The sequence below is a fragment of the Macrotis lagotis genome, chromosome 1, assembly GCF_037893015.1.
Source record: "Macrotis lagotis isolate mMagLag1 chromosome 1, bilby.v1.9.chrom.fasta, whole genome shotgun sequence".
Lineage (NCBI taxonomy): Eukaryota > Metazoa > Chordata > Mammalia > Peramelemorphia > Peramelidae > Macrotis > Macrotis lagotis.
This window is the reverse complement of record NC_133658.1, coordinates 707,816,247-707,840,907: the sequence shown is the minus strand read 5'-3', so window position 1 is coordinate 707,840,907 and position 24,661 is coordinate 707,816,247. Positions and strand designations below refer to the sequence as shown.

General features: G+C 37.4%; 1 protein-coding gene across 7 annotated transcripts in view; it reads left to right on the top strand.

Annotated features, from left to right (window-relative positions):
- The window catches only part of TANC1 (tetratricopeptide repeat, ankyrin repeat and coiled-coil containing 1), a 261,532-nt gene that overhangs the window by 232,604 nt on the left and 4,267 nt on the right, over positions 1–24,661 (top strand). For all 7 annotated transcript variants that reach the window (XM_074215910.1, XM_074215909.1, XM_074215916.1 and 4 more), the window contains 5 exons: positions 17,371–17,504; positions 19,184–19,307; positions 19,468–19,643; positions 20,792–20,924; positions 23,229–23,320. In XM_074215910.1, the coding sequence (XP_074072011.1) occupies positions 17,371–17,504; positions 19,184–19,307; positions 19,468–19,643; positions 20,792–20,924; positions 23,229–23,320 (659 nt within the window). The remainder of the gene's footprint in view (positions 1–17,370; positions 17,505–19,183; positions 19,308–19,467; positions 19,644–20,791; positions 20,925–23,228; positions 23,321–24,661) is intronic.

Genomic DNA, 24,661 nt, shown 5'->3' with positions numbered 1-24,661 from the left:
CCTCATACATAACCATCTATCTTCATATCCCCCTTTTTGAAGCTTGGGGAAGCTATGAAGCGGCTCATAGCATTCTACAGCTGGCTTGCCAGTGAACCTCTGATCAACCAAGAGGCACTGATGTGGCTTTAAAGACAGATAAGAAGCAAAATCAGCATTTCCTGGCCTGAGATGACCGGCAGAACTTTTACTGGGCTGGGTGCATCATTGCAACTTTGCCTGCTTTCTCTGCTCATTATTTCACTCTGACTTTTTTTTCCCTCTTTGTTCCATCAGTCCCTGGATATGATGGCTCCTCCTCCCTGTTGCTCTTCCCATGAGCATTAGTGCTTTTCAGGCTAATCTTCCTCCATTGCTCCTCTTACATAGTTTTTCCTAGTCTGCTGCTCATCAGCTTCAGTTGTAATATTCCCTTCTCTCTTCCAGGGAAGAGAGGCAGTTAGGTGGGCTCACTGGATAGAGTAGGAGGTTTGGAATCTGGAAGTAGTTAAGTCAAATTCTGCTTCAGACACTTAGTGCCTGTGTGACTTTGGGGAAGTCTCCATCTTCAGCCTTGGTTTCCTCATTCATAAAATAAAAGGGTTGAATTTGATGGTTTCTAAGGCCCCTTCCAGCCTGAAATCTAAGATTCCCCTCCTTTTCCTTGGGTTGCTAAGATAAGAGTGGAAGACTGTGTTCTAATTCAGTCTTGGCTCTTGGCTCACTATAAAATATTTGTTAAACTTTCTTAAGTTAAAAAAAAAGTACAAAGGTGCATGAGCTTTTTTTCTTTGTTAGAGACCCCCCTGGTAGTTTTGTGAAACTTTTGAACCTCTTCTCACAAAAAATGATTTTGAATATGTAAGTTAAACTCAAAAGGTTTACAAAGGAAAATAATTTTTTGAAATAGAGATACAATTTTCTCCCATCCAACTAGTAAAGATCCCTTTGATTTTAAGGTGGTTTGGGCTTTCTTTGAAAATGTGCTGAGTGCAGGAAAAAGTCCTCATGTTCAGATTTATGTCTGAATAAAATTTGGCTCTTTCGCTTGTTAAATATAACCCTCTAGATCCTTTTACTCCTGAGTGAGGGAATAGAAAAGAAACCAAGAGTAAGAAGTCTGGTTGCTTGTAGAAAGTAACAATAGCATGCATAACTTTTGGACCTTCCAAAAAGTCTCATCTCTTAGTGATTTGAGCTCTCTTCTCTTCCTGTTCCTTTGGTGAATGTGTTCATGTCTAAGGGTTTAATCATCCCTCCTCTACAGATTTGTTTCCAAAATATCTATGTCCAGACTAAATCTCTCAGGAGAAGCAGCATGACATAGCTGATAAGAGAGCTGTCTTTGTATTGAGGAAGGTCTGGATTCCAGTCCAGCCTCAGACACAAGCTGGCTTTGTCAATTTGGTCAAGTCACTTAAAGTCTCAGTTTTTCAATCCCATCCTCCCACCAGAATTTCAGACCTGGGTATTACAAGTACTCCAGAACATCTCCTTCTGGATGGTCCATCTCCTCAAGGTGCAAAATCGAGCTTATTATCCACCTCACCCCCCCCCCCCCAATCAATTCTCCACTCTAAAATTCTCTTCCTCTGTTAGGGGTGCTACCATCTTTATCACTGGGCTTTATTTCAGATTAATGGAAGTCCTCCTTAACCTCTTTATCTCCCCCTCAGCCTCCAAATCCAGTCATTCCTCTAATTTTGTTGTTTCTACCTCTGAATAACTTTCAGATAGTTTTCTTTCCACTAATACAATTGCTTCCTATTGCAGTTTTCTCACCTGTACTGTTGTAAATTTATTTATTCCTATTTTTTGGTTTTCCTCTTTTCAAATCTTCTTCACCAGTGATGTCAAATTCAAATATGAATGGCCATATAGTGACTTAGAAAACCTTAAATTAGCATATTGTTTTGTATTTTTATTTTTTAAGCATTTCTTAATTAAATTTAAACTGGTTCCAGTCAGTTGCTGCATGCAGCCAAGTGAGTTTGACAGATCTGCTATGCATATAGTGTCAGAGTAATTTTCCCTAGGCATTGATCTGATGTGTCACTTCTCTGGTTAAAATCTTTTAGTAGCTTCTTTTTTGGTTTTATATAAAATGTAAAATATCTTCCCATCTATTTCTTACTGTGTGCATTTGCACAAGCTTCTTCCAAGCCTAGAATTCACTCTTTCCTCATTTTTACTTCTCACAATTGCTGTTTTTTTTTGTGTTTTTTTTTTTTGTTGTTGCTTTCGACAGGAATTCCCACCTTGGACCATATTTTCCTAATTGATGGAAACTCACTTTAGCCAGGCCCAGACCTGACCATGATTTTTCAGCCTGGCCAGTTTTTGCCTTGTTATAGTCAAAACTATCCACTGCTTTCTTTGGAAATTGTAATCAGATCAACACTACCATTTCTTTGGGAAAGGGTATGACAGTCAGTTGTCCTAAGTCTTTTCATGAAGGATGGAAACTCTCCATATCTAGCTGGCCCCAGATTCACTTGAGTGATCTTAAACCATCCATCATTGCACACTTAGCCTTTTACATCCCTTTCCTTCTTCACTTTACTCTTAAAAGAGAAAGGGTGTGTCAATCAACTCCCCTACAGCTACAATCAGCATCCTTGTGACTCACATCCTTGTAATCAAAGCATCCCCCTCCAACTCCGGACTCTACTCTCCTATTAGAATATAACCTTGTTTGTGCCCCTTTGGCAGTCTGGTGAAATCTTTGGATCCTTTCTCAGAATAATCTTTTAAATGCAAAGTACATAGGATTATTAAGGAAAGTAATTATATAGAAATAGTTACCAAAATATTAAAAAAACAAATTCATGACCCTCAGGTGAACTTCTATTGGTCTAGATTTTCTAAAAATACAGATGTTTTACTGATTCATTCTGTCCCTCTCCCTCAAATATTGTCACTTCCCAATGGTTTCTCAACCCAAGCAGAATCCTTCTTTGTGACAAATAAGTGCACTCAAGTAAAACAATCCAAGATAATTGTTCATGACATCAAGTGGACATTTCATTCCATACATTCAATTCCTCATCTCTTGCTAGATATATCATTAAGTCTTCATTTTCTTCTCTGAAGTCATAATTGGTCATGGTATCCATCAGAATTCTCTAGTCTTTTAATGATCCTTTATATTATTGTGGCCATTTTATATTGTTCAGCAATCATAAGTTAATGTACTTATCCAAAATTCTTAAATATTCTCAATCATTGCATACTAACTTTTCTCCCACTTATTTGCTATTATAAAACAGACTGCTGTAAATATTTTTGTCTTGTATCAGATCTCTATTTGATTTCTCTGGTGAATATACTACCAAGTAGTGTTATCATTTGTTTTCATAGTTTTGTTTTTCTTACATGGTGATGGTTACTTTGGGGCATATGTATTTTAGTCACTTTTAAAATAAAATTCCAAAACATTTTTCTGAATATTTGGACTAACTTACATTTCTTTCATCAATGCCTGATAGATTTTATGTCTTCCTATGACCACTTTGGTATTTACTATTTTGGGCTTTTGTCATCCTTGCCAATGTAAATAGGTGAGAGGTGAGACCTCAATATTGTTTTCATGTATTTTTATTTTATTATAATGATTTGGAATGCACTTTCATATGGTTACTGCTAGCTTTTCCTCCTTTGAAAGCCACCTTTTTGTATCTTGTGCCTGTTTATACTTTGATAAATTGCTTTATTTGTTATTTTCGTTCAGATTTTTCAGTCACTTCTGACTCTTTAGGGCCTGTTTTGGGGTTTTCTCCAGTTCATTTTATAAATGGGGAAACCAAGGCAAAGGTTAAGTAACTATCCAGGGTCACACATCTAAGTCTGAGGTCAGCTTTGAACTCAGGTCTTCCTGACCCCAGGCCCACACTCTATATCCTCTATGCCACCCCTACCCCAGTAAATGATTTAGAGTATTGAAGCATTGTCACAATGGGAACATTGCCTCTATTTCTTGACATGCCTTTTTTTTTCCAATCATATATGCTTAAGAAACAGACTCTGTATTGTGTAAATTGCATAAACAAGCAACCTTGCTGTCCTTCTTCTAACACTAGAGGGAAATAAAAAATAATGAGAACTCAGATTGGAGAAAGTAGGGTCAGTTTGAGAGTGCATCATAGTGGCATGGGCAACATCATGGCACAGTGGGGGAAAAAACAAAACACCAGATTTTGGAATCAGAGCTCTGGGGTTCGAATTTTGCCTCCATCACATAGACATTTAACGTCTATGGGCCTCAGTTTCCTTACCTTCTGAATGAAGAAGTTGGAGTAGATGAGTCCAGTCACCTCTAAAGCTGTGATGCTACTGGTTGCTACTTGCTCTTTAACTTGCTACACATAGTAGATTTCGGTTCTGAACTAGAACCACTAAGGTAACTTCAGTATTTAACACATTCTCATAAGCTCTGGGAGGTTCATTGGATATTTTATGTATATCATGTTGTGAACAACTAAAGATGGTGTGTGAATTATGTCTACTAGACTAGTGAGGTGGCACAGTGAATGGTGTCAGGCCTGGAGTCAGATGGGACCCGAGTTCCAATCCAGCTTCAGACATTTGCTAACTGTGTGACTCAGGGCAAATCACTTAACCTTGTTGGCAAACTGCTCCAGTATCATTGCCAAGAAAACCTCAAATGGTGTCACAAGGAGTTGGACATGACTGAAACATTAGAACCAGCAACAAGACTAGCAATCAGTGCTTTCAGCACCTTTGTCCCGATTGTCCCCCCCACTCCTCCTCCCTCCTCTTCAATTCCTCAGTAGTCCAGTTGTCATGTTCTGGCTCTCCATACGGTCTCACACTAGTGCTGATTCATTTTGCCTACTGTGGAAGTTTTCCCTACCTCCCAGAATTACACCCATGGTCAAAATCTCTCTTTCTTCGAGTATACTTTTCTTGGCAAGATATTTGGAGAGAAGTGAAGTGCTTATCTGAATTGGCCTTGTCCTCACTCTAGCCTGTATACTAGAAGAATAGTTTTTTAGGTGTTTGATGTTTCACTTTCATAAAGTTACTACTCATCAGCAGATTAAGAGTTTGTTTTTCCATCATAAAATAAAATAAAATATTCTTTGATCATTAAGAAGATATGAAGAGATTCTTTTAGTAATTTCCAAATGGTAAAATACTCATAAGTAAATGTAGAACAAATAGTATAATGGGGAAAAAAAACAATCCACTGAAATCAGATTCATAGGGCTTGGATTCCATTTCCTGACTCTGTTCGTATTGGGTTGTCTTGAATCATCAGTCCTTCCTAGTCCCAAATCTGGCTTCCTTTTCTTTGGAGCTGGAAGGCAACCTAGAGATTATCTGATTCAACCCTCTTAATTTTGAGATGAAGAACCTGAGGGCCAAAGATGTTCAGTGATCCCCCCCCCCCCAATAGTCACAGAAGTTATAAATAGCTGATCTAGAATTTTAAATGAATTCTGATTCTTAAGTCCCACCTTCTTTATATTACAATAGGACTGTTTATTGCTTCATTTATCACTTTTAAATGATGTCATCCAAATAATTTATCACTTGTGAATTTGTGTTAACAAACTTCACATCAGATTGCCATATTTTAGACCTACTCTTCATAGTCTGATTTAACAAAGCTCTTTCTTCATGGTTCACAAATATGTACAGTTCAACTTAGTTATTGAACTGGTATGTGTATTCATTTCTAGTGATGCTTATCCCCCCTTTTGAGGCCCCAAGCAGGGTCCTTCTAAGTCTACAGATGTCCACCTCCTCCCTTTAAACAGTAGCCTGACGTTGGACAAGTCACTCAAAGCTCAGGCCTCAGTTTCTTCATCTCTGAGAATAATAATACTTTATCACTGCCTTTCTCTCAGAGTTGATGGGAAAGATATTTTCTGAACTATAGACTGCTTTTATAAGTGTGAGTAGTTATTGTTATTGAATTGAACAACAGTTGGGAGTTTATCCCCTATAGAATCTGTATTTTAAAAGTGTTCCTATTTTTAGTGTATCTCAGAGTATTTTAATTTTAGAAACTTTTCATGTTCTCAACAACTCCCTAGAGCATTTAAAAATATTCCAAATTCATTCTTTCCAAGTGTTAATGTTTGCTTTCTAAGAAACTTCTGTATGATGATGGCAGAAGACTGATGGCAGAAGAAACCTTATTGTCCTTTAGAGTAAAAGGCTAGAATAACAAGTAAGAATGGAGAGGATAAAGTCAAAATGCAAAACACCTTAAAATTTCCATTGCCCCCCAGGGCCAAAGAGACCCAAACCATAAGGAAAAACTGCAAAGTCTTCAAAAATCCAGACTGGATAATTTGCCTGGGAACGAGTGGTAGTCTGGAGTGTTCTGTATTGGATTTGTTATATCTTGGCATAAACTGTTCATCTTTCTGACTTGGGTCTCATATCTTACTTTTTGGGAGATTCCACTGAGATTCCCTTGGGGCCAGAGGAGGCCTAGTTACCCTTAAGGGTGCTGACAGATTTTCAGAGCAGCAGGTCTGGATTTGACTTCACCTGCTTATTATGGTATTCAACTTTTATGGCTGAGCAATTTTAGTATCATTATTAACATAACATTTTATCATGAAATTTTAATTTTTCTCATCATTTGTATTTCATAGTATATCTGATAATTTTGATTATGTCTTTTATGAGACTGGGAAAACACTAGAGTTAGCTTCGGTCATGTAGGCCAATTTGATGTAAATGGAGAATTTTGAGAATTGAATAACATCATGGATGTTAGGGGCTTTGCAGATTTAAAGTGCTATATAAACACTATATCATACTTTGGGTGTATTTCCCCTGTCTTTCTTAGTCCAGTCCTTCTAAGGGAAGAAGTAACAATAGATTGTAGAGTTCTTTGCTTTTCTTTTGGTGATGTTTGCTGCATGATTGTTAGGTTGCATTACACTCATATTTGGTTTCTTTGAACTGTCTTTTGTTTTCATCATTTTGAAGAATCACTGTTTTTCAGTGATGTCCCAACAGCCCTCTGCCTCTGTAATATCTTTGCCATTTCTTTTCCCAGCTCATTTTATAAATGAAGAACTGAGGCAAAGTTAAATGACTTGCCCAGGTCACACAGCCAATAAGTGTCTAAGGGTTGATTGGATCTCATGAAAATAAATCTTCCTGATTCCAAGCCCAATGCTCTCTGTACTGTGCCACTTAGCTGCCCACATTAAAATAGTTATTCTAATTTGAATTCTTTTATTATTTTTCTATTTTGTGGTTTTTTTCCTTTTTTGCCTTAACAGTTAACCATCTGTTTGAGGTTTAAAATTCTCAGTAGCTGTTACATTCTTCCAAGGAAATTTAATGATATTAAAATGCATTGAAGCATAAGCTAAACATTCCTTTAATTTAACAAATTGGCTAGGAGTATTTTCCCTAGAATTAGTTGATTAGTGGTTAATCCGTGGGGGGAAAGAACTCGTAAATGTAGAAGAGGAAGACATAAATAATTGTCTTTGGTATGTGACATTTCAAAATTTGGTGCTTACTCAGGCTACTTGATAGGAAAGAGGTCATTAAGCTATGCTTTGCAAACAACACTAAAAGTCTTTTTTTTTTTTTTAGGTTTGTCAGATTGTAACTCTACAGGAGTCTTATTGTTTAGTGTTCCACAACTGAATAGAGATCGCAAATTTAATTCATTGTTTTTCATCATATCTAGGTGGATATGTTTTCCAGACACTGTATAGAAAAAAAAATAGTGGTATCAGGAGAATGTTTTATGTGATTGTTTTTCCCTTTCCTCTTTCCAGATTTGATTCAAAGGCTACTTTATTATTTTCGACCTACCATAGTGATATCAACTTTTCACTGCCAGTTAACTATAACTAACGTACTGTCATGTTTGCAAGACTGCTTTGAATCATATATTTAATTGCTCCTTGATTTACTGAGGGAGGTTTTCAAGCAGAAAACATTTAAGAAAGATTCCAGAGGTGTTGGTCCATAGAATTTTTAAATTCAGAAGATGTTCCGATGTTGCTAGTCTCCTACCTATTCAAGGGCTTGGTGAGGTCAGTAGATCCAGCAATTAGAATGCCCCTTAGTAAGTATTCCTTCAGAGTTCCAAGCAACCCTGTCTAATGCAAGTCTACTTCCCCTGGGATTTTATGAACATGTGATGTTTATCTTGCAAAGCACTCAGGACATAGTTTAAAAAAAAACTTTTTGTTGAAAGGTTGGCTAATTCTTTCAAATTTGTGTTAAGTGGATTTGGTATTAGAAGAGAAGATTAACCAATCTTTAAATAAGTGGGGGAAAAAAATCTTCATTTTCCTTGTGTTTCTAAGTATTTTCTTCTTCCTCCCAGAATAAAAACATCTTTGTTCTGAGGATCATAGACCTTAGATTGGGGATAAAGCAAGCAGGTTCCTGCTAGCTCACTTATTTATCAAATGTTGGGGCAGCTAGGTGGCACAGTGGATAGAGTGCTGATCCTGGAATCCTGAGTTCAAACCCAATCTGAAACACTTAATAATTGCCTATCTGTGTGACCTTGAGCATACTCTTAACCCCATTGTCTTAAATAAATAAAATTTAAAAAAGAAAATAAAGGTGTACTGAAGCAGGAGAGTGGATTATTATAGTATCTGTTACTTATCTTAGCATAGACAGTTCGTTATCATTTGACTGTGTTCACCCTTGCCATTGCCAGTAGCCAGAATAGATTACTGTGTGCCTATTCCATATTCTTTCTGATTCCAAGTCAGAAGAGCAGTGATGGCTAAGGGTCTCAGCAGAGATTTCTTTATCCCACAACTCACACAAGTACTTATTTACGAAGATGGAATTTTATTTATTGTAGTAATGTACTTTGCAATCAGTCCTATGATGTGTTCTGACAAGTTGTCAGAATTTTTGTAAATTAATTCATTTTCTATACTTTGAGAATACTCTTGAAAACTCTACCCAAATTGATATTTTATTAGTGTTTGTCATTAGTAATGATTTTTTCCAGAGCAGCTTACTTTAATATTCTTTAAAAAATGCAACAGATTAAAAAGCCACCTTTTTTACCTAAGATAAAAAAATTTTAGATAAGACTCATGATTCCTGACCTAATGGAGGTCTTTTTAGAAGGAAGATAACTGTAACTGGACAGAAATTTAGGGGTAAAAGGGAATTAAGAACTTAACTAGGTGCTAGGTGGCTAGAGCACCGGCCCTGGAGTCAGGAGGACCTGAGTTCAAATGCAACCTTATATACTTAATAATTACCTAGCTGTGTGATCTTGGACAAGTGACTTAACCCATTTCCTTGCAAAACCCACAAAAGAAACATCCCAAAACTAGTCTAATCCCCTTATTTAACATATGAAGAAATGGGTACAAAAAAGGTTAAAGGGCTGCCACAGTCCCCCCAGTAGTAAATCTGGAACCTGGGCTCATGCTAATCTGATCCTGCAGTCAAAGCAAGTATTGACTTTGAGAAGTACAGATTCATCCATTCTGATCTAATAACAGTGAAATATGATTTCTGCAATTTCATATTGAGACTTGGTATCAGTACTTCTTGGATGCTACGATAGTCATTGTTTAACCTTACTTTCTACACCCTTCTCCCATGACATTCCCTTGTGTTTCCCCTTTAATCTTGCTTGCCAGGGGCCAAGGATCTGCTAAACACTATTTGTTTCTTTCATCTAAACAGGTTGTTCTTACTTCTTTTCACTTTGCATCAGTGGTTGATTTAGCAATTTAGCAACTCCCTTAAATCCCCTCACCTCCCCTGCCTATGGCAGAGTGCATTGAAACTTTATGGAACATATTAGTCAGATCAGAGGAGGTCCTTTCCATTAGAATAGTTGGAATTTCTGAGCTTAGTTTTTCCATGACTTTGCAGTGTTCTTTATTCTTGCTTGTTTCTGAAGTCCTCACCCTGCCTGCAAGAACTAAAAGTGATGGGAAGAGATCAATTTAAATCTGGGTTGAGAAGGGGGGGTGGAAAATTCAAGTGTTCTTAATTTTATCATTATATGCAAATAAGATACCTCCATGAAATAGTTGCAATGAAATAGGTCTGTTTTGGAGCCTGTACAGCTCACACTTGTTGACTGCCAATTCCCTGGTGAGCATATCTTCCAACTCCATTGGAGGAGGGAGGTTTTATCTCTTCACCAATGTTATCTTTTAACATGCTTTCATGACTTAAACATTTGGCTCTAAAGGGAAAGAAAGAAGAAAAGTGAAATCCCACTCATCTCCCCCAAAGGTCACAATGTAGGGGCTTGGATTCAGTGTCCTGGCTCTCGCTGATTGGCTGCCTCTCTGCCAAAGCCATGGACACATCTATTTTTAGCAAAGTGCTGTCATCACTGATGGGGCTGTTTCATGATGAATTCAATTTCCACACCAGTGGTAACAGAAAAATGTTGATTTAAAGCCCCATTAAAAGTGCCAAATGGACATGAAATGATGAGCTTTTTCTTAGCCTTGAATATTTTTTAGATTCATCAGCAAGTGTTTATTGAATGACTGGGTTCTTTGCCTGTCTTATGATTTTGTGATGACTAGATATGTATGTAATATGTATGTTTGTACAGTGTTTGTGTATTGTTTCATTTATTGTATTGGCATGCCCACCTTTCAAAAATGTGCCTGGCACCTATGTGCTTGTTGATTGATGGGTTCATTATACAGAAATGCATCAACAGGGATGGAGAGAAAGGGGAAAGGTAGACATATTGACTTCCTGGAAGAAAGGATTGAGAAGGAGCTAATAGAAGTTGTGAAGAGAACTGTTCTCTACTCCTGCAGCTCTGCTCTGTGTGACTGAGAGAGGGGAAAAAGGAGCCTAGTCAAAGACTCCAGACTTGTGAATACTACAGCCAGGGTGGAAACCTTGTTCTGTTTACTAGCTGTTAGAGCTTGAATGATTTACTTAATCTTTCTAAGCTTAAGTTTCTTTATCCTTGAAAGGGTGATGATGATAATATTTGTCTCACTTACATTTTTATGGTGGTTGGCATTAGGGCACCATGAAATAAAGAATGTCTATGGAAGTGTTATATATGCAAATTGAAGCTTATGTGACTTTTGCATTTATTTGCAATTTTTCCCCTGACTCCTCCTTTTCCAGCTTTCTTTCATCTATCATTTTGAAGTACTTCCAAGTATTCCTTCAACTTATTCTCCCCAACCTTTGCACTTTTGTTCTCTTAGAAGAATGCACCCCTTCATATATACTCTGTTTCCCCTTGAACTCTCAGCCCCAGATATCATTTCTTCCATGAAGTCTCCCCTGATTTTCTTTCCCTCCCACACTTTTGCCAAAAATTCTCTCTCCTTTTATTTCATGGAAGTTGATATCATGTTCTAGTCACATTCTAATTTGTCTTATCATAATCCCTTAATTTATTGCCTAACTGCAGCTAGGTGGTGCAGTGGATAGAGCACCAGCCCTGGAGTCAGGAGTACCTGAGTTCAAATCCTTCAGACACCTAATAATTACCTAGCTGTGTGGCCTTGGGCAAGCCATTTAACCCCGTTTGCCTTGCAAAAACCTAAAAAAAAAAAATTACTGCCCAACTAATCTCAAAACTTCTTGAGGGCAGGTGCTGTTCCTTGTTCATCATGGTGACATAAGTCCAAAATGAAAATTCTCATCTACAGTGAGCATTTGGTAAATGTTTCATAAATTAATGACCCATGTTCCATAAGTGAAATGGAACTTTTGTTTTTTTTCCCATGCTATCTCCTGCAAAAAATAGACTAAACAGCGTTGTCATCTGACAGGACAGAGGCCCTTTTAAATGCAATGCGCTGGGAAAAACCCTGCTGCCTGAAATTTCTTTGGGGTCTAGAAGTATAAAGGGAGGTGTGTGCTCTGATTCCATTTGAGGAGATGCAGTCACTTTCCTGACCCCCCCCCCACCTTGATGAACTTCAATTGGCTCTAAAGGGACATAGGGGTAGAGGGAGCTTTTCCAGTTTCTTTGGAGTCTAAGAGGCCTAGAATTACTTAGCCCATTATTGATCTTGTTAATTGTTAAGTGATCTTGGAGTTGTAGTAGAATGGTTCTAGTTGGACCTTAGCTTCCTGTGAAGGAATTGGGGCAGGGAACCCTTGTCCTAAAGTGGCATTGTGGTGGCATGGTGTATGACTCTTGCTCTGTACTAAGAAATCATTCCCCTTGATGAGCTATAAAAATACTGTCCTTTTTGAGTATGGTGGCACCTCAGAGAATGAGATGACTTCCATTTTGTGCTATATTGGTTGGTTACTGTACATTATTCACTTGGGACCTCATGAATACCATTCATTGAACTCCCCAGAAATCTCACCAGCATATTACAGATTATCTTCTCTTAGAAGATGACTTTAGAAACACTTCCTTTCACCTTGGGGGTGAACTTTGCCTACTGAAGTAGAGAACAATGAAGATAAATTTTAATTATCTTAAAAGAAATAACATAAGGGATGAATGAAGGGATTGATTCTTGACTGGTGAACTGAATTGAAGACCTTCCAACAGTTTCCTGCATGTTCTTGTTAGTATACAGGATGCTAGCTAGTAGTGGATGGACACATTTACTGCTGGCTCACATTTCTACAGTGATTCATCCTCTGGGATTTTGTTTTTCTCTTTTACATCACCTTCTATAAAACCCCTTGAATGTGATTGCTCCCTCCTGGGCAGAACTGCAGAACTCTTTAAGAGCAGCCCCCCTGCCCCCTTAGAGGCAATGAGAACAATGAAGAGAGGCCTAGGCTTGGAGTCAGGAAGGCTTAGATTCAAATGTCATCTTAGACTCTTACTAGATGTATGACCCTGAGCAAGTCTCTGTATTTCTCAATTTCTACCCATGTAAAATGAGAGTAATTTGATTGAATGTCTAAGTAATTCTTCCATCTCAGATTCTTTGATTTTAAGGGGAGCTTGGGAAAGAACTTGAATTAAGAAGTTTCTGTACTGTGGAGAAAAGTATAGACAAACTCTCAATGAATATTAGAAACACTTAAGACCTAGAAATATCCTTATCTCTCGTGCCCAAAATAAGAATTAGAGAAATTGAGAATGGAACTCTTGATCTATGACCTCTTTTGTTTTTTTTCCCATGCTGTCTGCTGCAAAAAATAGACCAAACAGCATTGTCATCTGACAGGACAGAGGCCCTTTTAAATGCAGTGCGCTGGGAAAAACCCTGCTTATTAGCCACTGAGCAAGAACTGTCAGTCACATGTTGTGAGTGAATTAACATTGTGGCAGAGTGGCAGGCCTCTTGACCTTATTTTCCTAGTCATATTTATAATAGACATCACGTATAGTGAAAAGAACCTTGGATTTGATGTCAGATGCCTTGTATTCAAATCACTCTTAAGGCAAGTAACTGCCTTCCTAGGACTGAGTTTCCTCATCAGCGAAATGAAACCATTAGCTCAAATACTCATGTAAAGGACTCCTTATAGTTCTGAATACAGATGATCAAGAGAGTTGTCTTTCCTCCATTCCTTCCAGATTGAGAACCATCAATCAATTACCCAACATTTCTTAAGCTCCTATTAATTGCCAGGGACTGTGGTAGGGGTTGCAGGTATAAATGCAAGGAATAGTACCATCTTTATAGACATGGAATTTCATACAGAATAAATAAATAGAAAGTTGGGGAGGGTGCAGCAGGTAAGTTTCATGGGGGATGGTCAGTGCAGAGGCAGAGAAATAGGGAATGGGTGCACACTGGAGTTTATTGTAAATGTTTTCCAATTCTATTTTAAATTGCAAGCAGTGCTGGGATGGGGTGGGGGGAGATGGAGAGTTGTGAATTTAGAGGAATGGTGTGGCACTTTTGTGTCTGTGTTTTGTATTGGAGTAAGGAGAGACATTAGGGAGATCAATAAGGAGGCTGTTGAAATGATCCAGGTGCAAGGTGAGGCCATGAACTAATGTGGTGAACTAGAAGGGAATTTATTTGGATCCTTCAGTTTCTAGGGCTTCAGTTTGTATAAGAATTCTCCTGATGATGTCAAAGCAAATTGCATCTGTTTTTAATTTTTAAGATTAAGGGAATGCGGTATTCATTTACATGTCTCAGTCATCTTGGCTATATTTATCAATTTTTAAGTTCTCCTTAGTTCCAGCTTAATCAAGTTGAGAATAAATGACTTGCTATTGTTGTCAGCATCATTCACAGCTGTTCTTTGGTCAGACAAGACTCCTCATGATAAACAGATTATAGTTAACCTGAAAGGTGACACCACTGAAGTTATTCTTAGTGTCCCCTTGAAGTTATTTTTAGACCCACCTGTTTAACAGTGCCAAGGTCTATTTATTTCATAGTTATTGTTCATTGGCTGTGAGCATTTAATCAGATACACCAGCCAGCACTGGGTGCCTGCTATATGCAAGGTCAAGAATGTCTAAGTGCTGCATATAACCTAATGGAGAATGGAGATGTTGAGAATGCACAAGCATAATGATGATTTCCAATCAGAGTACTAAGAAGAAAATAAAACTTGGGTTTGGAATCAGACTACCCCACATTGTTCAGAATTTCAGTATTACTACTTATTATTTCTGTGATCTCTGACTAATTGTTGAGCCTCTGTGCTACTCAGTATCTGTAAAAGGTCAGTGTTAAGACTTTCCAGTTCTAATTATGTGACTATGGCATTACTTGATAGGAGAGAACATTGTTACTTGTGAGGTTGGTAGATTGGACTCTGGTTTTGGAAAAGCTGCCAGGGAGGGGCAAGAGAGAGAAGGGCTTGAGTATTCAAGGGCTTCAAGGTAGGTAGCGACTGAAACAGGCAGAGATGATTCCAAGAATAGAAGATAATCTGGGGAAAGGCATGGAGGACGAGTGTGGGTTAAAAGTAGCAATTGTTTGACTAACAGAGGATACAGAGGATAAACCAAAAGGTTCCTTAGGTTTGGAACCAGATTGTAGATGGCCTTAAATGTTAGAATCAGGAATTTAGATTTTACTCAGTAGTCAGTGGGGAATCAGTGTAAGTTATTGATTAGAAGAGTTACCCAATTAAAGTGATGCTTTGGGAAGATCACATGGATATTGAAGACAAAAAGTCAAGAAAACTTGTTAGGATGGTATTATAACAATATAAATAATAGGAGATTAAGGTCTAAAGAAAGTAAGATTATTGCGCTGGAACTGAATGGTAAGAATCAAATTAAATGAAAAACTTTTTAAAGAAAAATAAAAAACAAATTAAGTGGTTGGATTTTATTTACATTTTTAAGTCAATTTTTTATTGTCCAGTGAAGAGTGATAGCTTCTTTCATTGTGGCCTATGGAGCCATGTGTCATGCTATTGCATTGCCTATCTCTCATTCTTAGAATAGTCTTCTTCTTCTCCTCTGCTTCTCTGCTTCTCAGAAACTTCAAAGCTCTGGTCAAGTTCCACTGCCTTTGACAAAAGACATGATTACTTCACCAACATTTCCCAACGTTTCCTTCACTTTTCTTCTCCCTTCTCCAAATTCCAAATAATATTTTTAAGGGCAAAAAAAGAAATAGAGAAAAAAATTAGCAAAACTGATCAGTACCATGCTTATGTATGAAAACATACCTATTCCACTTCTGCATAAAGGAGTTAGTGACATCTTCTCATAACTCTTCTCTGTGGATTGTTCTTTGTAATTTTGCAAGCAGTCACTTTGAATTTTTTTTGTGGTGATTATTTCCATTGACTTTGTTGTAGTCATTGCATTTTCTTGACTCTGTTTCCTTCATTTTGCATCAGTTCATGTGGATCTTTTGATGGTTCTTTGTATTGATCATATTCATAATTTCTTTTAATGCAGTAATATTCCCTTACATACCACATTTGGTTAGCCATTCTCTAATCAATAGGCATCTACTTGCCTTTTGGTTCTTTGTTACTACAAGAATGTTGCTGTCAGTGATTTGTATCAAACTGGTTTTGTATCTCATTTCTCTGAAAAGGATTTGGAGTGGAGAAATAATAGAGATGGAGACATAATTAGTTTTGTATAAACACATTTATGTATTTGTGTGTCTATGTTTGTATACACACCTTGTACCATACTTGTGTGTATATATGTGCTTTATATCATCTGTAGCTATACATCAAAAACCATTCCCCAGGAGATTAGTAGTCAAAGGATATGAACAAATAATTCTTAGAAGAACAATAGACTGTTCATGATCATTTGAAAGAATTCTTCAAATCCCCAATGAGAAGAAAAATGCTCATTAAAGCAACCCTGAGGTTTCATCTCACTCTATTCACTAGTAAAATTGACAAATAATGGAACAAGCTAATTTAGAGGATATTGTGGGAAGACAGGTGAACAAGTACATTGTTGGTTGGGCTGTAAATCTGCCTAACTACTTTGGAAAGCTGTTTGGACCAGTCCAAATAAAGTGGCTTAAATGTCCATACTCTTTGATCCTGAGATTCTACTAGTTGACCCAGGGAGATCACTGATGAGCTAATCTTCACTGATAAGAATTCCCTGAATATGCCAGTGGCTTATATATAGGTTTTTCTTATAGAAGTTGTTCCCCGGGTTTTCCTGAATTCCTAAATATTTTTGGTTCATTGTATTTACTTATCCTTGAACAAATTTTCCCATAGTGAGATGTAAGTTCCTTGACTTATAAGAGCTGTCTCAATATTGACTTTTTGACAACAGTGACTGGCATAGTTAGTGCTTAATTAATGTTTGTTGAATTGAATTTATAGTTATCTACATGGTGCTTATTTTGAAGAGTTCTGATTGGGGGTAGCAAAAGAATGTTCTATTTTCTACATAGAAAAGCCACTAACCATTATGTATTGCAAAGTCAGAGTAGGGGGTGAATCTTCTCTAGGACAGTGCTCACACCTGAACCATCCCACTCCTCCTCTCTTTGCTTTCCCATTCTTCTCTGAGGTGATCTTTGGAGCCTATCTTTAGTCAGAAGGCCATCTCTGTTCCATATCAATATCAGTTTCTTTTTCATCAGAAGTCATGCTTTAATTTGTGATGGAAAATGACACCCACATCCAGAGAAAGAACTCTGGAGTCTTGAGTGTAGTTGGAAGCATACAATTTTCACTTTTTAAAATTTATTTTTGTCTCCCAAAGTTTTTCCCTTTTGTTCTGATTCTTCTTTCACAACATAACTAATATGGAAATAAATATATTTAACATGATTGTGTTTGTATAACCTATATCGGATTTCTTGCTGTATTGGGAAAGAAAGAAGGAGGATGGGGGGAAGGTAGAAAAATGTGAAACAAAATTTTACAGAAATGAATGTAATTGAAAAAAATGCTATTAAAACAAAAATCAAAAATGAAAAGAAGTCATGCTTTAAAAAACAAAACATCACCTTTAGGATAGACTTGTGTGCTGTTGTCTTGACAAAAGATGACCTCTTGGCTCTTCCCCTCCAGCTTTAACAGCTGCTGCAGGAAGAGGGAAGCTTGAAGTGTGTGAATTGCTGCTTCAACATGGAGCAACTGTGTCCAGGACCAACAAAAGAGGGATCCCACCCCTTTTCTGTGCAGTGCGCCAGGGCCACTGGCAGGTACTGTGTATGTGTCTGTGTGTCTGTCTGTGATAGAGACGGGATGGAATATGGGAACCGATGTGGGAAAGCATACTTGACTGATAGCTTGCCCTTAAAGGCAAACCTCTCAGTGTTTTCTTCTTTGAACTTTTCCTTCTGTAAACTTTCTCATGTTTATTTTCTTCATGGAGCAACTCCCATATCTGTAAATTCAAGGTGCTTCACATTGTCTGCAGTATGAACTAGGGAAGTTGGGCTTTCATGGCTGGGTGGACACAATCCTTTTCACTTATTTTCTGAATGAAGAAATTGGAAGGATATTCTTGGGATGGGGAATATAAAGACAGGATAGGTGGGAACAGTTATGGTAATTGTCACAATGTACCTTTTCTGTTGCTGTTATTTTTGGCAACTGAGCACAGTTGGAAGTGGGGTTTTGTTAGAAAATAGGGGGGAAAATGTCTTACCAGCCCCATAGCACAATACAGGTGAAATTCTTTGGCACTGGATTTTAGGGTGGGGACCCTTTAATTCATGGCAGCAGGATGTCCCCAAACCGGAAACAGCATGGAATGCAAGCAGCTGGTCTGTACTCTTTGATTACACAAGGAATTTCTTAGATAAAATTTCCCATCACGGAATTGCTTTTGCAGTGATTTGCAAAAATAGTTTCATAGCTAGAAGCTGTGAAAGGCTCTCCATGAGGACAGAACACAAGGATTCTTCCTCAAATTTCCTTTGAGTTTCTAAAGATTTAGTTTTTAGTCCATTAATATAACATAACATGTCATTCATTCCCCGCTTCAGACCTGGCTGCTTCTCCTCTCTGGGGTGTTAGGCTGCCTATATCAAGAGGATTAGGATTGTAGCCAGAGTGAGCCTGGCTTATTTGCTCTCTAGTTCCTTCTTTAAACCCAGTCTCAGACACCTCTGTGATGAGCAGCACAATGGAAAGTACATTGAACAGTGGCTTTTGAGAACATTAATCCCAAGATTCATTTCTGGCACCTTTCCGAAAAAGTAGACTAAGCATCAAGATGTTGTAGTAGAAAAACCTGTTCTTATGCAATAACTGAATGGCAAAGGGCTTTGTTAAGAAGGTGGGCTACCTCCAGGGACATTATTGAACATTCAGGCTCCTTAAAAGAAATTGTAATGTGCACACCTGCCTCATCCCAGTAGATTTAAAGGAAGTTTGGTGGGTTTCATTGTTTAAATGTTGTTTTCTTAACTTTTATGCAACTTTTTCCTTCTATTCCTACCACTGTCCAGTATAACTCTTTATTCTCCATTCTCAAGTACCATTTTCTTCCATGTCCATAATTATTGGGATGATGTCATTAGCACATTGAGATCAGAGTTTTTCTTAAGGACTATTAAATCTATTCCCCCCCCTTGTATGCATATTATATAAATTAATCCTGTATGTATGTTAAAAAAGAGTATTTCAATCAACATGTTTAATTAACATTTAGAAGTAGAGTGACCACCTGAAAAATCTGTGTTCAAGGGGTTAGCATAGACTAATTATGAAAGTGTGACATGTCACCAAACTAGCAGCATTTAAAAATAAATAGCACTTTGTTGTTCTTCCTTCCTAAAGGGAATATCACCTATGGGGTTTGGGGGAGAGGGGAGGTTAAAAATGTGGTTTAAAATATTTTGGAAATAGATTTATTCTATGTGTCCCTTTTTAGATTGTCAGGCTACTATTAGAACATGGTTGTGATGTGAACTCAAGTGACAAGCAGGGTCGGACCCCACTCATGGTGGCTTCTTGTGAGGGGCATTTGAGCACTGTGGAATTTCTGCTTTCTCAAGGTAATATAACCACATGTTTGTAGATGGACTGAGAGATAATTTATTAGGATCTTTCATGACAATTTAATTAAAATTAATTGTATACATACAAATGTATGACTTTTTAGCATGTCCTTTTAAAATTGAGACCAACTCTCCTGTGAATGGACTTCTATTTCAGGTGCAGCTATTTCTTCTCTAGATAAAGAGGGACTGTCAGCATTAAGCTGGGCATGCTTGAAAGGCCATAAGGGAGTGGTTCAGTACCTGGTTGAGAAGGGAGCTACAATAGATCAAACAGACAAGAATGGGCGCACACCTCTAGACCTGGCAGCATTTTATGGAGATGCAGATACTGTAAGTAAAAGTGAAGTGATGGAAAACCCCACACCCAACTTTTAGTTAAGAAATAAGGATTCTTTTGTACATCACAAGGACTCAAGTTAAGAAAAATTGAAGTAAATATCAAAAAGTGAAAAATATCAAAAAGTGAAAGCTTGCCAGGGTGTGGTTGATTGGGATGTCATGAATCATGTAGGTAGCATTTTTATTGGACTTTTTTTGGGGGGGGGACCTGTCTTTAAATCCAATCTCTTACTCCCTCAATCTGCCACTTTCTTTCTCCCTCATCTTCCTCTGTCCTCCCTCTTCTCTATCTCTCCTGAAGCATCAAAGTTGAATGTTAGCTATTTTCCCATAGAGCACTGTAGGCATTATAAATAATGCCTCTTGAAATGAGGCCTTTTCCCCTTTAGTCTCATACTCACTTCTAATCATGGCACTGACATTTGATCATCACTCCATCCCCTTATTGCAGTTTCACACTTGTCACTCCAAATATCACAACAGCCTTGGATTCATTTTCCTCTGCCCTGAAGGTTAATTATATTCAAGTACATATGGTGGGTGCTCCTGGATTGCATATTCATCCTAGCTTTACATTTTCACCTTGTTGATCTTAATCTTTCTAAAATGGCTATTGCTTTAACCTGTCATTGAAATAATGCCTGCTCCTAAGGGACGTGGCAGAAGAATGTATTTTTGGCTTCCCTGACTTGGGAATGGGGCGTGTGAGCCCCCAAGCCAATAGGCATGCACTCACCTGCACCTGTCAACATACATGCATTAAAACGAGTCAGCCTAGTATAACAGGATGACTTCCTGCCATAGAATCTGCTCGTTCTTGGCTTGTTTTACATATCACTTCTCTTCTAATCTAATGGTCATATGCTTCAAAAAATATAAATCAGGGATTTGCCTTCATACCATCAAGTCCAGGTGTAAAGGCAAGACCCATTATTATTAAATTTGAACATGGGCTATTTTATAGATGAGGTTATTGAGGCAGAGAGAGGTTAAATACCTTGTCTGGGGTCACAGTCAAGTAACATAGTTAAGTGTCTGCTGAGGGTTTGAACCTATCTTCTTGACTCCCAACTCCTAAACCCTGTGCCTCTCAGTTGTGTAATGGTAACTAAACAATCTTGACTTTGTCCCTGCTACAGGTGCTGTATCTTGTGGAAAAAGGAGCTGTCATTGAGCACGTGGACCACAGTGGTATGCGTCCTTTGGATAGGGCAATTGGCTGTCGGAACACATCTGTTGTGGTCACATTACTGAGAAAAGGCGCCAAATTAGGTTGGTAAAGCTTCCTTTTTTCTTGGGTAGGGTGAGCTCATGTTTCAGAATGGATTAATGAAAGGGAGCTACCACCAGATTTTTCAAAGTCTCTATCTTCTCAATCTCCATTTGTTCATAATGACCTTGAGGTAACAGGTAGTTGGAGATGCATGAGCCACCTGACTATCAATTGATGTTACTCTGAAAGGTCTATGGAAAAATGAACACTTTGACAGAATGTCATGTGGGGAAAAAAACGGAGAAAGATAGTCTAAAAATACGTGGGGAAGAGTAACTGAATTCATAGCTAGAAGGAACCTTGACAATAATCTCGAGGAAGAACAGAGTCAGACTAAACTTAGGTCCTTTGACTGTAAATCTAGTTCTTTTGCCACTGGATTATCTGTCAAACCATCATCCTATGAATAGATCTGCAATATACACACATTGGCTTGTTTTTCATGTTAAGAATAGCAGTTTTGTATGGCAAAAATTTGCCCATGGCTTTGGAAGAAAGGGCTCTAGGTTGGATCCTTGATTAATGATAGTAAATTTATCTGTGATTTGACCTTTCTGAACCCAAACAAAGGAAATTTAGGTTTCTCACTTGCAAAATGAGGTCAAATTAAAGAGATATATGAGCTCCCTTCCAGCTCTAAATTCTTTGACCTGTAATGACCTCAGACAGGCTTTTGATTCCCTATGGAAACACTTTAAAAAAAGTACTAAGTGATATAAGCTGTTGTTATAGCTGACATGATGTTTCCACAACTTAAGAAATTTATTTTTAAAGAAGCAGTAATATTTTGAGATGACTTAAGAAAAAAATATATATTCTAAAAAACAAAAAATATGCTTTGTTGCCTAAATTGGGGATTTGTTGTTGAATTCATTTTTCAGTTGTCTGATTCTGCATGACCACTTTTGAGGTTTTCTTGGCTCATTTTATAGATGAGGAAACTGAAGCAAACAGTGCTAAATAAATGACTTAACCCAGGGTCACACAGCTAGTAATTGTGCAAGATCCTGTTTGAATTCATATCTTCCTGACTCTGGGGGCAGGCGCTTTCCACAATACCACTTAGTGGATCGGAGACTACAAACTGCAACATAACTAAGCTAAAAATTTATCGTGAAGGCTCAACCAGCATTCAAAAGATTTTTAATCATAACGGAAATTTCACATTGTAAAAATGAAATATATATACATATATGCTAGATAGGATCCATATTCTTTAAAAATCCCCCCCCCCCCCTTTCGGGTATAGCCATTAAATGCCTTTTGATTTGGGTCCATGTATGTAGATTAGAACAAGACATCTAAGACATCGTTCTAAAAAAAAGAAATTTTTACTTCTTTTTTGTTTTTTCCCTTTTCTGATTCTTTTACAAAATAACTAACATGGAAGTATGTTAATCATGATTGTACTTTGTACAACTTATCAGATTACTGGCTATTATGGGGAGGAGGGAAGGCAGTCGAAAATGTGGAACTCAAAAGTCTACAAAAAGATGAATGCTGAAAATTATCTTTGCCTGTAAATAGAAAAAATAACACTCAAAAAGTTAAAAAACATAAATTGTAGAATTTTAGGAAGGGAAGGGTCCTTAGAGCTCATCCCAATCTGTAGCATTTCGAGCTGATAGGGACCTTGGCAGTCAGCTGATCTCCACTCTCCACATATACTATCCAGGTTAGGAACTTACATACTGCCTTCAGGGAAATGCTGCTAATGTAGAATGCTGAAGATGTGTCTCATAAGCATCTCAAAAGAAAGAAAGTGGGGGGACAGCTAGGTGGAACAGTGGATAGAACACAGGCCCTGGAGTCAAGAGTACCTGAGTTCAAGTTCAGCATCAGACGCTTAATGATTGCCTAGCTGTGTGGCCTTGGGCAAGCCACTTAAGCCCATTGCCTTGCAAAAAAAAAAAAACCTAAAAAAAGAAAAAAAAACAAAGGAGGGCTCCAGGGATACAAGTTTACTATCAATGTTGAAATGAACTTTAGGAAGGAAGAAATCTTTCTTTGGGATCCTTCTACTCCAGGCAAGAGTAAATGCTTGATGTCAGTAACTATTTCTGATATAGCAGATACCTTAAGGTAATTGAGTTTTATAGATAAACTCCCCATATTTTTGCTTTCCATTGTTGACTGAATTCTAGAAAACTAGCCATTAGCCCTCTTCAATGTGTTGTATCTTGTTTTCAAGTGCAGCTATTGAAGCCAGCATTAGTTTTAAAATATGAAAGGGCAGTAAGAAAATTAGAATTTCTCCCAGTTCTGCTATCCCCTGTTAACTATTGAATACATTTGTTTTGTAGGAAATGCAGCTTGGGCCATGGCCACTTCCAAACCTGATATTCTGATTATACTTTTACAGAAATTAATGGAGGAAGGAAATGTATTGTACAAAGTAAGTGATGGTGTTCTTTTTTTCTCTTGAGACTAATAGCATTTTGTTACTTTAGGAGGAGACAACTTTCTGTCACCTTCTCTGAGCCCTTGCAACTTGGTATTAGTAGGAATTCCATGAGATACTGACTTGGTACCTTATGCCTAACATGTTGGATAATTTGATTAGATTTGGGGGGTTTTTTTTGTCTTCAGCTTAAAACAAATTTTAAACCATTTTTCTCACCTTAATGAGAAAAAATTTCAAACTTCATAAACACAAAATGTCATTTATTTTGAATGGAATGGCAACAAAACTAAATACAAATTCTGTTTACATAATAAATACTTGTGGCTCAAAAATGACTCTTTATATTTGACCCCATATTTAATAATGGTAAATGTCTTTATTTTACCATTCAGTAAGCAGAAGCCCAGGCTCCAGAAGTGACATTCTTAGAATTTGCAATCTGCTTCTCCTTTTGAGAAAACTGCAAAATGTTTGCCCTTCTCTGGTCCTTTGTTGTCTTAACATATCACTAATCTTTGCATTATTTGTCAGTTCTTCTGGATCTGTAGGATATAGTTCACTTTGGTCTAATGACTTGAATTCAGCAAAGGCACACTGTATCTTTACTTATTTTGTATTTCTACTCTCAGTCAAATTTTCTCAATTCTTTCTGGTGTCAAATGAGTCTGCACTCCTTGCTCTTGTCTCCACCATTAAATTGTGAACTCCTTGAGGGCACGGATGCTCTCTTTTGTTGTACTTTATATTCACAGCACTTAGTACAACCCCTGGCACAAAATAGGAACTTAATACTTATTGACTGATCGAGTTCAGAATAAAAATTCCCCAAATTTAACTTTCCAAAGGATGAAGTTATCATCAAGGCAATGCTCAGGTCTAACACATATTTCACAAACCTATCCAAACATCAATATTATCCAAGTGACTTCTCAAATTTTATAATCTCTATGAGATATTTCTTAAAATTATCAAATGATCTCTAGCATTATTTGGCTTCTGGTTACTCAGGAGACTAACTGGAATTTAAAAAAATTCCCATAGACTATTTTATTTATATGTTGATGGACTTTTTAAAAAAAAAAGAATTCAAATTTGCCCACAGTAGGACTCTACTGTGCAATATTAGGTTAGTTATGTTATTTATCCCAGTTCTTACTAGATAGAATTAAAACTTAAAATTTGTAAAATTACTTCACCATTTTCCTGTGAGTCTGTTACTCTTCTCTCCAGATATCTATTTGTTTCTTTAAAAAAAAAATCCTTAAAACTCACACAGTATAACCAGCAGGGTTTCTGACTTAAGGAATCAGTTTGAAATTGAGTTCAGAGTGT